We start from the raw sequence: 13,832 nt of genomic DNA, 5'->3' as shown, positions 1-13,832 counted from the left end.
TTTTATCATTCAAGTATTAAAAAAACTAAAAACATTTCTTAAAATCACTATCAAACACACTCTTAATTATCCAATGGGAATCCGTGAGATTATGTATTCAAGAGCCATTTCAAACAACCCTAAATTTTATTTCTCCATCTTCCTAATTGTTTTGAGGCTCTGGAAATTAAAATATCATACGATGAAGAGCCTGACAGAAATAAAGGAAATTTCCAACTGGAACCAAATTTGATTAAATTTACCCATGCCTATTCCTTGAAGGTAACATATTCCTGAATCTATGAGTCAAATTCTCAAGTTTTTCTTTAACTTTTTCCCAACTTTTCCTACATTATCATTTTTTTTCCTTTGTGTGAATGTCTCCATACAGGCTGGGCATTGCAGCTATAAAGCAAGAGCAGCTATATGACTTAACAAGACTTTATGTGAAAAGTGCATGCAAAAATAAGAAGCATGGTGAAATAAGTTCATGTACAAGAGTGAAAGTAATAAAATTTAAGACAAAACATCTCATTTTGTTGCATTGGAAATGATTTTATAAACAAGTATAATACAGCGACAGTTTCAAATAGTAAGAAATCACATTCTTAAGCCGTGGAAGCAGCTTCCATCCAGTTTCTAAGTACATTCTTCTCTAAAGGTATACAAAATATGGAAAATTCTATTAAAACAAAAATATCAAGGAATGCAATTGAAAAAGGAACCTCAATATGTACATAACAAGGGTGGGCAGAACATCATTGATCTTTGCCTTTTGTTTACTCTTTCTGCTTGGACTCCCTGAATGCGTTGAAGTTCTGTGTTTGATGCGCATAGAAATGGCCAGAGTTCATTTCCCAATAACAATTCTCTGTAACTTCAAAAGGGATCAAAAATAAATTGAACCTCCTGTTGAATGAGGCATCAAAAACCTGAAAGACAATATATGAAACTCTAAGTAAGCCCAGGTGAATCCCTACAAGATGTTAGCTCTTCCCAGCTGTAGTAAGAATGCTTTCATATCAAGCTTTAGTCGACCAAAAGCATACCTCAGAGGGGATGCAAATCCCTTCCACGTGTTTTCAGACCCGCACAGTGATTTCTGTTCTCCAAGCTGCACGTCATGGGAATATGGGAAGTGTGATTCAGCAATGGAGATAGATTAGGGAGGACTTTCAGTGTGAAATGAGAAGTTTCCCTGGCGAAAGGAAATTATATTGCATGATGTCAGCTTTGGTGGTCATGATAGAGAAATTACAAATTCAACAAATTTTAAGCAAGAGGTAAAAGAAATCAATTACCCATTACTTGGAGGGTATTTGTTTTTTTGGTTTTTTTGTTGAAAGTCATCTACTTTCAGAATTTAGGTTGTTTATTTTTCTATTTTTTTATGACTTATTACTTAATTTTTAAAAATTTTGGCTGAATGGAAAAAACCAAAATATTTGGCTTTTTCTATTTAGAAAAAACAAGTTTTTAAACCTCCTCAAATCACAACTCCAACCCCGACCCCCAACCCTACCCCACCCCTGTGTAGCTCTCCGGTCTCGACTGCAACCCCATCCCTCTGTACCTCAAGTTGTTCTTCATCCTTGTTTTGATTCCAATATGTTTTTCACTCACTGGTATTATTTGTTTAGTTTTTTTGGATTTTGATGTTTTTTAAGGTTTTTTTTGTTTGGATCTCGGAGAATGAGAGGGAATGGAATCTCTGGGTTTTTTTTTTTTCCCCTGCATTTTTCTTATCTTTTTTGCTTGTATTTTGTGAAATCTGAATGGAGCATTGTTTTGTTGTAATGTTGAAATGTGGATATTTGTTGGATCTTTCTAAGAGTTTCTGTTTTGATCTTGGGAAAGGAAGAAGAAATGCTGGAAATGGCTTGGGAAAAGGATTGCAGAGAATGAGGAAGTAGGAGGAAAGTGTGCTGTTGTGAAGCTAGTTTCTGAATTTTCTGTTCATGTCCTGTGGTCTTTTGATGGTCGATCCTAATAATTGCTTTATTTGAAGAATTTTTTAGAATGTTTGAATCTTTCTTTGGGAAAAAGCTTGAATTGAAGTGCAGGGAAGAAATGATTTTCTTAGGAAAAGTTTCTCTTGGGATTTGGCTTTCAATTGGTATGTAGGGTAATTAAACTTAACAGTTGTGCCATTAGGTTTGGACTAGTTTAGCATTGTGCTCCCTGGCTCCTAAATGATGAAAAATCTAGGCTTTGTTTCAAAAAGAATGGTAAAAGAAAAGGAAAATGGTGACAACATTCATTAATTGATTTTTAACATATAAAAAACAAACAACTTAATATTTAATAGAAATAAAATATCAAAAAACAAACAATTTAATACTTAATACTATTAAACACTATTTGGTATTAAGTTAAATATAAGTTCTATTTAGAATTAAGCCAAAAAAAACAAACATCACCTTAGTACATTTCTGTTCATGGTTTGTGTGCCTGAAGAGAGTGGCATGGAATGAATTTTATGTTTCATGGCATCTCCTGGACTGCGTGGTTTGTCCTAGAAAGGTACAATAGAGTGTCAATGGGCAAGTTATTTTCACATGTTTAAAAAAAAAAGAAACAAGAAAAAAGGTCATTCTGAAGCTGATGAACAGTTGGAATCCAATGAATCATAATTCATACTCACCACTAACTGCATTCCTGAAAATGCCTGGCTGAAGCCTGAAACATTTTGATCTTGTGAACTTCTTACAAAAGAATGATCAAGCAGCATAGCAGCTGATGGCCGTTCTGCAGGATTTCTTCGAAAGCAATGCTGGAGGAAATCCTTTCCCTCTGAAGACAATGTTTCTGGTAAGGGTGGGCTCTCATGCAAAACTTTGAACATTGCTGCAGGCTGATGGGAAGAAGACAATTAGTCCATTTAAGTGATAAAACAGAAACACATGCAAGTGGAACACATACTTGTATGTTCTGGTATTCTCTTGTGGAACACATACTTTTATGTGGAACCATTAAAAGTTGAGGGGACAATTTCATGACCAAGCAAATTGAATCAATGTGCTGTGCTTAGCATAACATCTCAATACCCACGTTGGTAGTACAGTGACAGATACCATCACAATCACCAAGGAAAATAAAAAGTGAGATAGTATATGATGCTTGTCTGGAAAACCTTTTAATGTAAATTTCAGCAATTCCAATCCAAAGGATTCATGCTTCTTCATCAACAATCAGCACGTCACATTACATTACCACTCAAGCAATTTAACCATTTTCTTTGAGAAACTAGTATTGAAATATTGATTAATGTTTTGATTTTAATCTCAGTTAATTTTTTTTTTGATGGGTAAATAGCAATATATTAAAACAAGACACAGGAAGTATACAAAGGACACCTAAGAGCGCCTTAGAAAAGAGCAGGGGACAAAAAAGAAAAGCACCCCCTCAAACATAGCCCAACCAATCTACAAAATCAACAATGGAAGAGGGGCCGGAAACTAAAAACCTATTAGCCCACACCCAAAGGTTACAAAGGAAATAACATGTTGAGATGACTTCAACTCTACCTACAATATTTAATTGTGTTGAGATTATAGGAGAAATTGTAGGAGAGATAGTATGAATATTTTGATTTATTTCCTTTTCTTTTACTGGTAAATGATAATGAAGAATCAGTGATAGATGAAGGTGAGTGTGTGGAGAATAAGCAACGCTGCTATTAACAGAAAATCAACTATGAAAAAGGGACTAGAAGTCTTTGAGAAAATCTTAGCAATCACACAACAATGAACTCAGAGGTTTTACATGGAAAACTTCCAAGAGGTCAAAAATCATGAGCAGCCGTCTCAGTTGATAAAATCCAGTATGAAGATAACTTTTAGCACAACCTAGTCTTACCTAGCATAGAGCTTCAGACCAATCTTAGATTATCTTTACCTGGTGGCCTGCCCTCAATTGCAACTCCACAAATTCATGTTGATGACCTTCCACAGATCAACATCTCATCAATCTCTTCAAAATTACTTTAAATCTTCTTTCACATTACAGGAATATTTCACCATTCTTCTTTCACATCACCAGAGTCTGACCAAATTTCACCTTTGTTGCACGGATAGGGGTGTGGGTGTTAGATACAGGTATACATCCAGGTGTTTGATCCTTTACATTTACAAATTTTTTGGATATGGGAATTTGGCCAGAAAGGATTTCAATAATGGGTATGGACACTTGGATACAACACACTAAAAGGGAAAGAGGGAAAAAATCCAATTAAAAATTAATTAAGAAATCAAAGATATATTAGATAGGAACTCTTCTTCTTTTCCATTTTATCCCTGTCTTTTCTTTCTTATTTATAAATATGTTTATAAAAGTTCACTTTTGGCAAACTGTAAAAAATAAAAAATAAAAACTAAAAATAAAAATAAAAATCAAATGACCAAATCCAAAGCAAAGTGAGAATATCTGATAAGAATCCCACACCCATATCGTATAATGTCAACACATGTAAGCTAGGTCCTGTTGGAGGATTTAGGTATCATAGGACTTTATGATGACATCTAATCACAACCCTCCAAAAACAAAGAAGAATGGAGTAGAAGTTGTTCAGCCCGATACGAAGAGAGAAGAAGAAGAACCTTTAGTGAACTTGGCCTTGAATCAACCTTGCTTTCATCTTCAAGAAGAAGCTAAATTGATCTTCAATGGAGAATCTCATAATCTTCTCAGAACAAGGTCTCTCTCAAGTCTCAACAACTCTCAAAAAGCATCAACAGATATGAAATGAGAATGGATGCAACACCAAAAGCTCACTCAAAAAGAAAGACTCTTACCTATTTATGGAGAACCTAGCATACTTCATTTCAACTCAAAAGTTCCATGAGAAATGATTTAGAATCATTTTGGAGTGAAAATACAAAATTTTGAATTGGTGAACAATTTCGCTAGGGCCACGAGTACAATTTGCGCCAAGTGATTGTCACAAAGGAAACCAGGTGGCACAGTGCACTAGGGCCCAGTACAGATTTGTGCTAAGCACATCTACCCAGTCAGTAGCAACAGCTCTTTGCCCATGGCCTAAGCACCTAATATTGTGTAAATCCAATATGCAAATGCCACATTAATTCAGTGCTAGGCACACATCTACTTCCCCAGGAAGCATGCACATCAGGCTGCCCCATCCCATTTGCGGCAAATGTGCAAGCTCAGTGCGAAAAAACTCACTAAGGACAAATGCACTGCCCTCAGGCAGTAGCCAAACCAAGATGCACAAAATATGCCCACTCCGCCTCCACCTGAGCTGACATGCATGACACAAGGCCAACCTCCCTGCACCATCCTTGCGCACACCCTATGCACTGCCTGTGTGCAGCCTGCAGCCATTACACCAAGTGCAATTCCATGCCCAACTTCCTTTTTGAATTCCATTCAATTTTTCTTCCACTTCAACATTTTTCATGACTGTTTTTCACAACATTTTGAACATGATTGTTCAGAATTTTTGGGCCAAAAATACACAAAAAATATCATGCTTTAAATCCCTCAAAATGTATGCATTTTCAAAACTACATGCACATATGTCATGTGATGTTATCTTTACCACCAAAACCATGCAGATGCCTTCCACTTTGAATCATCTGCAGCATATCTCCCATCAAATCTTGATCACCTAGGACTAATCTAGGAGCTCTATTACAATGCCATTGACACAATATAAATATAACACACTCACAATAAGCTTATTTACATTCTAAAGCACACTAGTATAAAGACTCAATCTGAGTGATCTTGATTTAGATCATCTTGGTGTCAACTATCCAAATATATCCACGAGAATGATAAGCTGCATGGCATCTATCTAAAGAGTAAAGACAGAAGTTTAGGAGTAGCTGCTATAGCAGGAAAACTGTAGATGAGCACCAATACAGTGAGTTAAAACTGTAAGGCATTAAAATGACTCAAAAATATTTCTAAGGGGAACTTGAGATAAAAGGAGCAAGGATGCTATGAAACAAATGCTGCAAAAGCAAAGAATCTTCACGAAAATATGTATAAAAGAAAATGATTGATACTTTAGCATAATGAATTAACCACACATCATCTCCTAATACAAGCATGCCTTTAGGAAGTTTGAATAACTCTATTAGGGTGCTATTCAAAATCAAAACCCAAAACAGTTGGCATGTTGAGATATTCTAACAAGCCAAGGCTATGATGAATGCAGCCAGACAATCAAAAGCTTACCGCAGCAAACTCACTCCAAGGAGGTCTTCCATTCAGCATCTCAATGATGGTACAACCCAAGCTCCATATGTCCACCGCAAAAGCAAGATCAGGATTGGCATCTTTCCGCAGCACAGCTTGCATGACCTGCATGAAAGAAAAAAAAAATTATAGAAATAACTATAAGCCATTCACAAATTTACAAGTAACTTCAACTAGATACCTCTGGAGCCATCCAGTGTGGACTGCCCTTCAGTGAAAGATCACATGCTTGTCCTGTAAGCTGAACAAAAAACAAGAGTTGAAATACTGAAACAAAAAGGTGAAAGAGATCCAACAGCAGCAATGACTTAAAATAGGCAATAACATATATAATTAATACATCAAGGCTCTCAATCAAAAGAATCTCATCATATTCTTCTCTAAATATAATCAACTCTGATATAGGACAACCCTAGGATGGTTGCCTACACTCAAAGTAGGTGGATTAGGGTTTAATTCTTTAGGGTGCAAGGAGAGGAACAAGGAATAAAGTTTATGATAGAGAAAAAATACAATAAAAAAAATAGAGAGAAAGAAGAAACGATTAAGAAAAGATAGAAACCTTAAAGTCTCACTAAGGCCTTCTAGGAATCTCACCTAGAAGAAAATCAATAGGAATCTCATCTAGAAGAAAATCAATAGGAATTTCACCTAGAGGAAAATCAATGGAGTCTCGCTCTTGAGGATTGCAACACTTGCAATGAGAAAAACATAATATTATTAATTTCAATCAATTCATTGCTTTGATTTACATCGGTTAGCCTTATTTATAGGCTTATATAAGAAATCTAAAGTCTATTAGGATTGCAATAACCTATTATGACTCTAATTCTAATCATCTCATAACCTAATTAGCTAATCCTAATTTGACTCCAAAAAATACTAATCCTAATTTAATTCCAATTAATAGTAATTCTAATTTGATTCCAACTAATACTAATCTGACTCTAATTGCAACTAATACAAATTCCCTTTCTTGATGTATATCTTAGAGCTTCATCTTCATCAAACTCTCTTCAAAACAGAGAGTGACCAGGGTCATGCCAACTCAATTCTATGCCTAATCTTAGTCCAAACATCCAAAAAAGGTTCACAGGTTTCAATAAGAAAATATTATTTAATGCACTTGCCTGAATGCTTGCCAAGTTGACATCAAGGGAAAAAAATTATTTTTCGAGAATTATTTATAATCATAGTAGAGGAATCACCATAAGCTTTTAGACTGATTAAAAGGCCAGTTTTATGTATTGGTCATCACATAAATAGGGCAGTTGAGACGTAACTCATAAACATCATCTTCATCCTTATCTAATATGAAACATACAAGAGACAAAACCTCCACAATATCCATCGCAATTATGACAGTTGCTCCTCACTAAAATTACATTAGGAATAATCTAATAAATATAGAAGACCAATTAATACTAATTGAAAATATATTTGAATGAATTAATAGACATGTTATAAAATAATAATTTTTTATGCAACATGCGTCTAGTAATAAAAAGTAAGTTGTTCATAAGAAGGCAAAGGAAATGCTTTTAAACAGAGAATATAAAACTATAAGAGAGATCCAGATTGCTAGAGATTAAAAGCTTTTCAGTGAAAAAAAGAATGCAAAGAAGCAAAGGTTCATAAAATACACAAAATTAAGAGAAAGAAGATCTGTATTAATAAATAGAATAGAAGGCATTTAAAGAAATTAAAACTCACAAATTTTGCCAACCCAAAGTCTGCAAGCTTAACAACACCAAATGAGTCAACGAGTAAATTTGCCCCTTTGATATCCCTAAAGAGCACAAACATCTGAATTACCTTAACTTGCATCAACAGAACTACCAAACTTCATGAAGACCACAAAAAATGTGTTGGCTTTTTCAACATTGTTCGTTTCCCAACCACTGAGAAATAACACAACCGTAAATGTTCTTTTATTATTTCAAAACATGTCCATTGCATAAGTCATTTTATATTTTTCTTATCTGTCATATATAATACTATTAAAATACTGCAGCTTACATACTACAGTAGGTGGTTGTTGACAAAGAAGTTGAATCAGAGTTTCCATTCTAATCAAACATGACTCTTACCTGTGGATTGTCTTTGTGCTGTGCAAGTAAGCCAACCCAGAGAGAATATGGCGGGTGAAATTTCGAACTACATTTTCTGTCATAGCTCCAAAATGATCAACATATTTATTTATGGATCCAGGATGAACATATTCCAAATATATGTAAAAATGATCATCAACCTGCGCATAAACCAGTTTGTGAAAGATCTTTAATAAGTCAAATTTGACCATTACAGACTAATAGGGACCAAGCAAATATTTACAATTTCACTGCCATAGTACTGCACAATATTTGGATGCTTTAAATGATGGAGAACTTTAATTTCCTGCAGCGAGAGAAAATTGAGTAAGAAATACAAAACATTTTCAAAAAACAAAGGGAATGTTTATGAAGCCATGATCAGAAGCCTAGTAATCCTATTTGGATTTGATTCTACATGCATCCTCAATCCATGTAATAGAAAGTGAAGGAAACACTCTGAAACTCCTAATCAACAGCTTTTAATCAATCATAATCCATTTGAATTTTTTATTCTTCAGTCTGGAAAATTGTAATCCAGTAACTAATCTTACATAATTCCACTAAGTTAGCTATCAACTTAGCAAGTGTAAGACCAAAACTTTTAGTGAACTTTAAATTTTCTCCATAAATAGCTTCTTTGGCTATCTCTTGACACTAGCTGCTGAGAGTTCTTTTTCACTTCTTTTATCATAAAAGGAAAAACAGGAACTGTACTTACTATACAGAAATAAAAAAAACTTCAACAAAACAGAACACGTGACAATCTAGAAACTACAGAAGATGGACCTTGGTTAGGTATAAAGCTTTAGATCTATATTCATTAGATAGTTGACAGCCTATGTTTTCAGGTGGCTCAAGAAGGAAGGTCATGATTGAATAGGACAAATAAAAGATAATAGACAAAAAGGGTCTTCTGAAAATTATTCTACCAAATGATTAAACTAAGTAGTTTATAGTTCACAAATGCCTAGTAACTAAATCCATCACAATCACAGATGTTAATGAACAGAATGTCCTTACATAAATCTCATATCCAAGAAGCAGGCTATTCCTGTTATATGAAACCTAACGGGACGCTGAGCAAAAATAACAAACTTCAGAGATATTGGACTTCCATGAGACAATAAATGATTTTCACTTCAGTACAAAAATAAGTTCCCAAAGCCTGGAATAAAAAACTTGTAGCAGTTCAATATCTTTTTAAGTTTCAAAGCTTTACCAAGTTGGATGGGTTGTATCCACTATAATGAAGGGTGAGACATGATCATATGTCCTCAGCATATAGCCAAAGAAACATCAAAGGTTAAATCATTCACATCCCATTTAAGAGGTTAGTACATGACTCTACTTGCAAGAAGTATATCTTCTGCTCACTAGACTATCCACTTAAGAATGTAACATCTATCCATACACTGTAAAGGAGTCATAAGGGTAATTCAAGCTTCAGTATACACTCAGAACTCTTTTACTAGCACAGCTGTAAGTTAATAAAATATAAAAATGCCATTCTTAACAAACAGCATAATTTATTGTGAACTGAAAGATGAACATAATCTAAACCCCTTAAACCAATAAAGACAAACCTCTATGTATCTCAATTTGGAACGAACATTTAAAAATCATGGCTCAAAGATGATCTTTACCACTCCTCTTCTGCACATTTTATGATATTATGAGTTTTAGATAGCATATTCTGATATCCGTAATATTTAGCAAGAAGTATGGATGCTTCAGGGCTGGGTCAGGGCACCAACTAGAACCAGCAGATAGAACTGAGAATCCCAGTATTCAGTCCTTACTGAAAATTCACTACAGTGACCAAGCTAAAAATAACATTCCACCCCCTTATTCTTGTAATTAAATCACATAATCATTCATACTTATGGCCTTCTCTTTCAGTTTTGTATCTTCACTCATTAATGGTCCTTGCAGTCCAGATAAATGTAGGTGATAATCAAGTGGCAAGCAGTTGGCTAGGGTATATGGGAGGTTGTTGATTCGAGTCCCATCAAGGACCAAAAGAAATTGTGACCTATCAGAAAACAGGCGGTAAAAATAGAATGCAACATAATAATACTATACAAAGAATCAGAGATGTAAAGCCTCATAGAGAATAACCTGCTCCAACTGTTTGATACACTCACTAGATTTAGGGTCATCTGGAATGATATCAACTTCCTTCATTGCACATAAAGCTCCAGTTTCTCTGTCAGAAAAAATAGCAAAGTAACGTTTACTGCAATGGAAAGAACTATCAACAAAGCCTCAGACTACATGACATACCGATTTGTTGCAACATACACACTTCCAAATGTGCCCCGTCCAATAAGTTTCCCTTTCTGCCATTGACTTTTCATTGATGGTACATTTGGTTTCTCTGCAGTGTGATGACTGATAGCTGACTCTGATGGTGTTAAAGCTTTTGGAGGCAAGGGTAATTCTGATGGCATTAAAGCTATAGGAGGAAGGGGCAATGGATGGACAGTGACATGACCATTCTTTTCAGGCCATGTTACATGACTCCCTGGGAGCAATTTAGGATACAAAGAAAATGCAATACCAGTTGGACTTTTGGGGCTAAGACAGGGGCTAATGCAGGGACTTTGAACTGTTGGGCTATGAAGCGGAGAATAATCGGGAGTGTGCGGAGTTTTCAATGGTGACATCTGTGAAGAACAACCTGGAAGCCTATCAAAGCCGGGTGACTGAAAGTCTTGAATAGCTGCATAGGAGGATGGTAAACGTTCCCCAGGGCTAAATCTTTGTGGGCTAAGAGCAGGACTTGAGAAACCACTTGTTGGAGCACTCCTAGCAGGAATATTCACCCGTAAGTTGTAAGGACAAGCTTCATCATTTAGATCTTGAGAGAATCCCCTTGGCGAATTAGCTGATTTTGTGGCAAGATGATCTGTGTTCTTCCAGGTAGATCCACGAGCATAAACACTGCACCATAACAATTTCATATATGCAATCTAAAAATTATTTTTTATATAGAATTGAAAGATATCTCTGACCAAGGAGAAAAAGAAACAGTAAAATAAGAGAGAGGACCCTATAATATAGCATCCTAAATGTCAATACAAGATTTTACGTAGATGACATGTCAATGAAGATATATTGGAAATTCTCATGTCAGCAACAACATTTTAGGAGCTCTTTGAGGCTTTTACCTCAAGGCATATATATGCAACTACAACATCTCAATATCAGCAATAAAGAATAATGCCTCAAAGTTTAGGCATGCACTTCTTTCCTTCAAGCCAGCAATGAATCTAAGGATGTAAACATTGCCCAAAAGCTCCTATACCAATATTTGTTTGGAACTTATTACTCACTGTTAAAAAACACAAGAACAATAACATGCTACAACTTATGATTGACATATTTAGAGTTTCTAATTATAAGTGAAACTTCAACACAAAATAATTATTTCCATGTGATTCCATAAGTTGTAAATATTGAAAGGAAATAAGTAACGCTTGACATGTGGAATTTGCAAGTGTCTGCAATCATTTTCTACTTCTCTGAAGCAATAAATTGTCATTAAATATTGGAATTTTAAAGTGATATATTCTTCACTTAGATGATGTTGCTGCATATTTAATTATTTCCATGTGATTCCATATTTATTTATTTCAAAGAGAACCTGCATATTATCTTGTTTATCAGTTTTATCACCCAGTTTGCCTTCCAAAGCATAGGTCAGTGTAAGTACAAGAAACAATAGTCACCAAGTATTATAAACCTACTAACAGCAATGAGAAGATAAACAGAATTTAAAGAATAAACCACATAATACCACAATTTATGTCGATTTCAATAGAGCATAAATAAAGACGGCGCAGTCAATTCTCCAAGAAGCATATCTGGGCAACATTTGGCTTGATTTCTGTCCCATCCATCTATGCAACTAGAAGGTTGATATTTGATTTTGCAGAACCGGATTTGGTTTGGAATTCCATGGCTATGGATTTTTCTCCATATACCTCAATTGCTTTTATGAATCAGCTTATACGGAAAATTCAAATTGAATTCCAAGTTCCTGAGTTCACTGGTATTATAGAAACTAAACTGTTGATTCCACCGATTTCAAGGAAGTATAAACATCAAATATAAACCAAACAAACAAATCCCTTGAGAACGAAAAGAAATAATAGAGATCAACATTGATGAATGAATCAAATTCTGTATTAAGAGCCACGATTGTTTTTGCAGATGCATTCTTCATAGTCAAAAGAAATGTTTTCATCTGTTTGATAATATAACTGAGGTCCATTTAGATAAAAATTAAAATTGAAATTAAAATTAAAAAATATAAAAAATAATAACAATCCAAGGCAAATGACAAAGAATAAGAAGCTTACCTCCAAAACCTTGAGCCATACAAGGTTCTATCACCAGTTCCATTTCCATCTGCTGTGACCGGTGACCTAACACCACGTTGCCCCAAATTTGAATCCGGCGGACCAGGTCTCCGACCGATATGCGAAGGCAATTCCGGCAGCGGCAAAGGCTGTGGCAGCGGCTGCGGCTGCGGCACTGGGGGGCACGACCAGCGCTCCGAGCCTTTCGGCCACCGCAAACCCGACGTCGACTTCGGTGAAACAGGCAACGAATAAGAACGCTCCCTCAAATCCAAACCACCGAGCTCACTGTCATCCAGATGCCGTAGCTTCCGCTGCCGCGTGAGTTGGCCGGCCCGTTTAGGGTACAGTCCTCGACCAAGACTACCGAAACGGAAACCACCGATTTCCCGCCGCTGTGGCGGAGAATCGGGAGGAGACGACGACGAAGAATGTGGCCAGAAGGCGTTCTGCGAGGAATCCATTTCAGAGGATGGTAGAACAAGGTGGGCGGACTCGTTAAACGCATTGTACAAAAAGCTGGAACTCCATGGAAACAGCTAGGCTACTTCGTTATCGTCAACGTTTGACCCTATAGACGAACTTCACCCCACCGTTCAAACCCTGACCCTCACCATGGATCAGGCATTGCAGAGTCGATAGTAAGAGGCAGAGACACGACGACACCTCCAAAGTCAATGGCAGAGTCAAGAGCATGGAAAGGATTCATTTGCTGGTGATTTGATTATCACGAAGTCAATGCTGACAAAATCTGCGAATTTACACAAGACACACTACCAGCTTCTCGATTTATTGCTGGCCACAAGTAACCAACATTCTCCAGTATTAATATTCAACGTTTATGACTCGGTCACCTTGTTCAATTTCTCCTAATTCCCGCCGGCCGCCTACTCGGATTTGTCCGCTTCTTTGCTGACACCTGTACCTATACTGTTTGAAAAGCTTTGTTTTTTTTTGTACGGATATCTTGGTTGATTTTTCAAAGTTTTGGTAGATAATGATATAAATAGAGCTTTCGTTCTCCTACTTGCTTATTTAGACCCCCATAAAAAATGTTGCATGATAATCGAAACAACGGCTGCAATTGGATCAAATACAATTCTCCAGCAGGTACATGACAACCGTATAGACTCAAGGACTTGACAACAAATGATGTTTATAAAATCCCAAT

General features: G+C 35.9%; 1 protein-coding gene across 3 annotated transcripts; it reads right to left on the bottom strand.

Moving 5' to 3' along the window:
• Nucleotides 1–513: 513 nt before the first annotated feature.
• LOC100257467 (mitogen-activated protein kinase kinase kinase 5) lies at nucleotides 514–13,632 on the bottom strand. 3 transcript variants are annotated; one of them, XM_010666308.3, is made up of 12 exons: nucleotides 12,662–13,632; nucleotides 10,581–11,240; nucleotides 10,416–10,503; nucleotides 8,539–8,601; nucleotides 8,295–8,455; nucleotides 7,918–7,993; nucleotides 6,386–6,445; nucleotides 6,184–6,309; nucleotides 2,624–2,833; nucleotides 2,400–2,494; nucleotides 1,029–1,093; nucleotides 514–911 (listed from the first exon to the last, which is right to left on the bottom strand). In XM_010666308.3, exons 1-11 carry the CDS (start codon nucleotides 13,123–13,125, stop codon nucleotides 1,030–1,032), a joined length of 2,067 nt encoding a protein of 688 aa, XP_010664610.1. In that variant the 5' UTR covers nucleotides 13,126–13,632; the 3' UTR covers nucleotides 514–911; nucleotide 1,029. The 3 variants fall into 3 exon arrangements, with proteins under 3 accessions (XP_010664610.1, XP_010664608.1, XP_010664609.1); XM_010666306.3 differs by having other exon boundaries at nucleotides 1,029–1,177; nucleotides 12,662–13,630; XM_010666307.3 differs by lacking the exon at nucleotides 8,539–8,601 and having other exon boundaries at nucleotides 1,029–1,177; nucleotides 12,662–13,630.
• Nucleotides 13,633–13,832: the final 200 nt, after the last annotated feature.

This window comes from Vitis vinifera, chromosome 18, assembly GCF_030704535.1.
Source record: "Vitis vinifera cultivar Pinot Noir 40024 chromosome 18, ASM3070453v1".
In the NCBI taxonomy this organism is placed as follows: domain Eukaryota; kingdom Viridiplantae; phylum Streptophyta; class Magnoliopsida; order Vitales; family Vitaceae; genus Vitis; species Vitis vinifera.
Note: the sequence above shows the minus strand (reverse complement) of the source record. Positions and strands in the feature narration are given on the sequence as shown.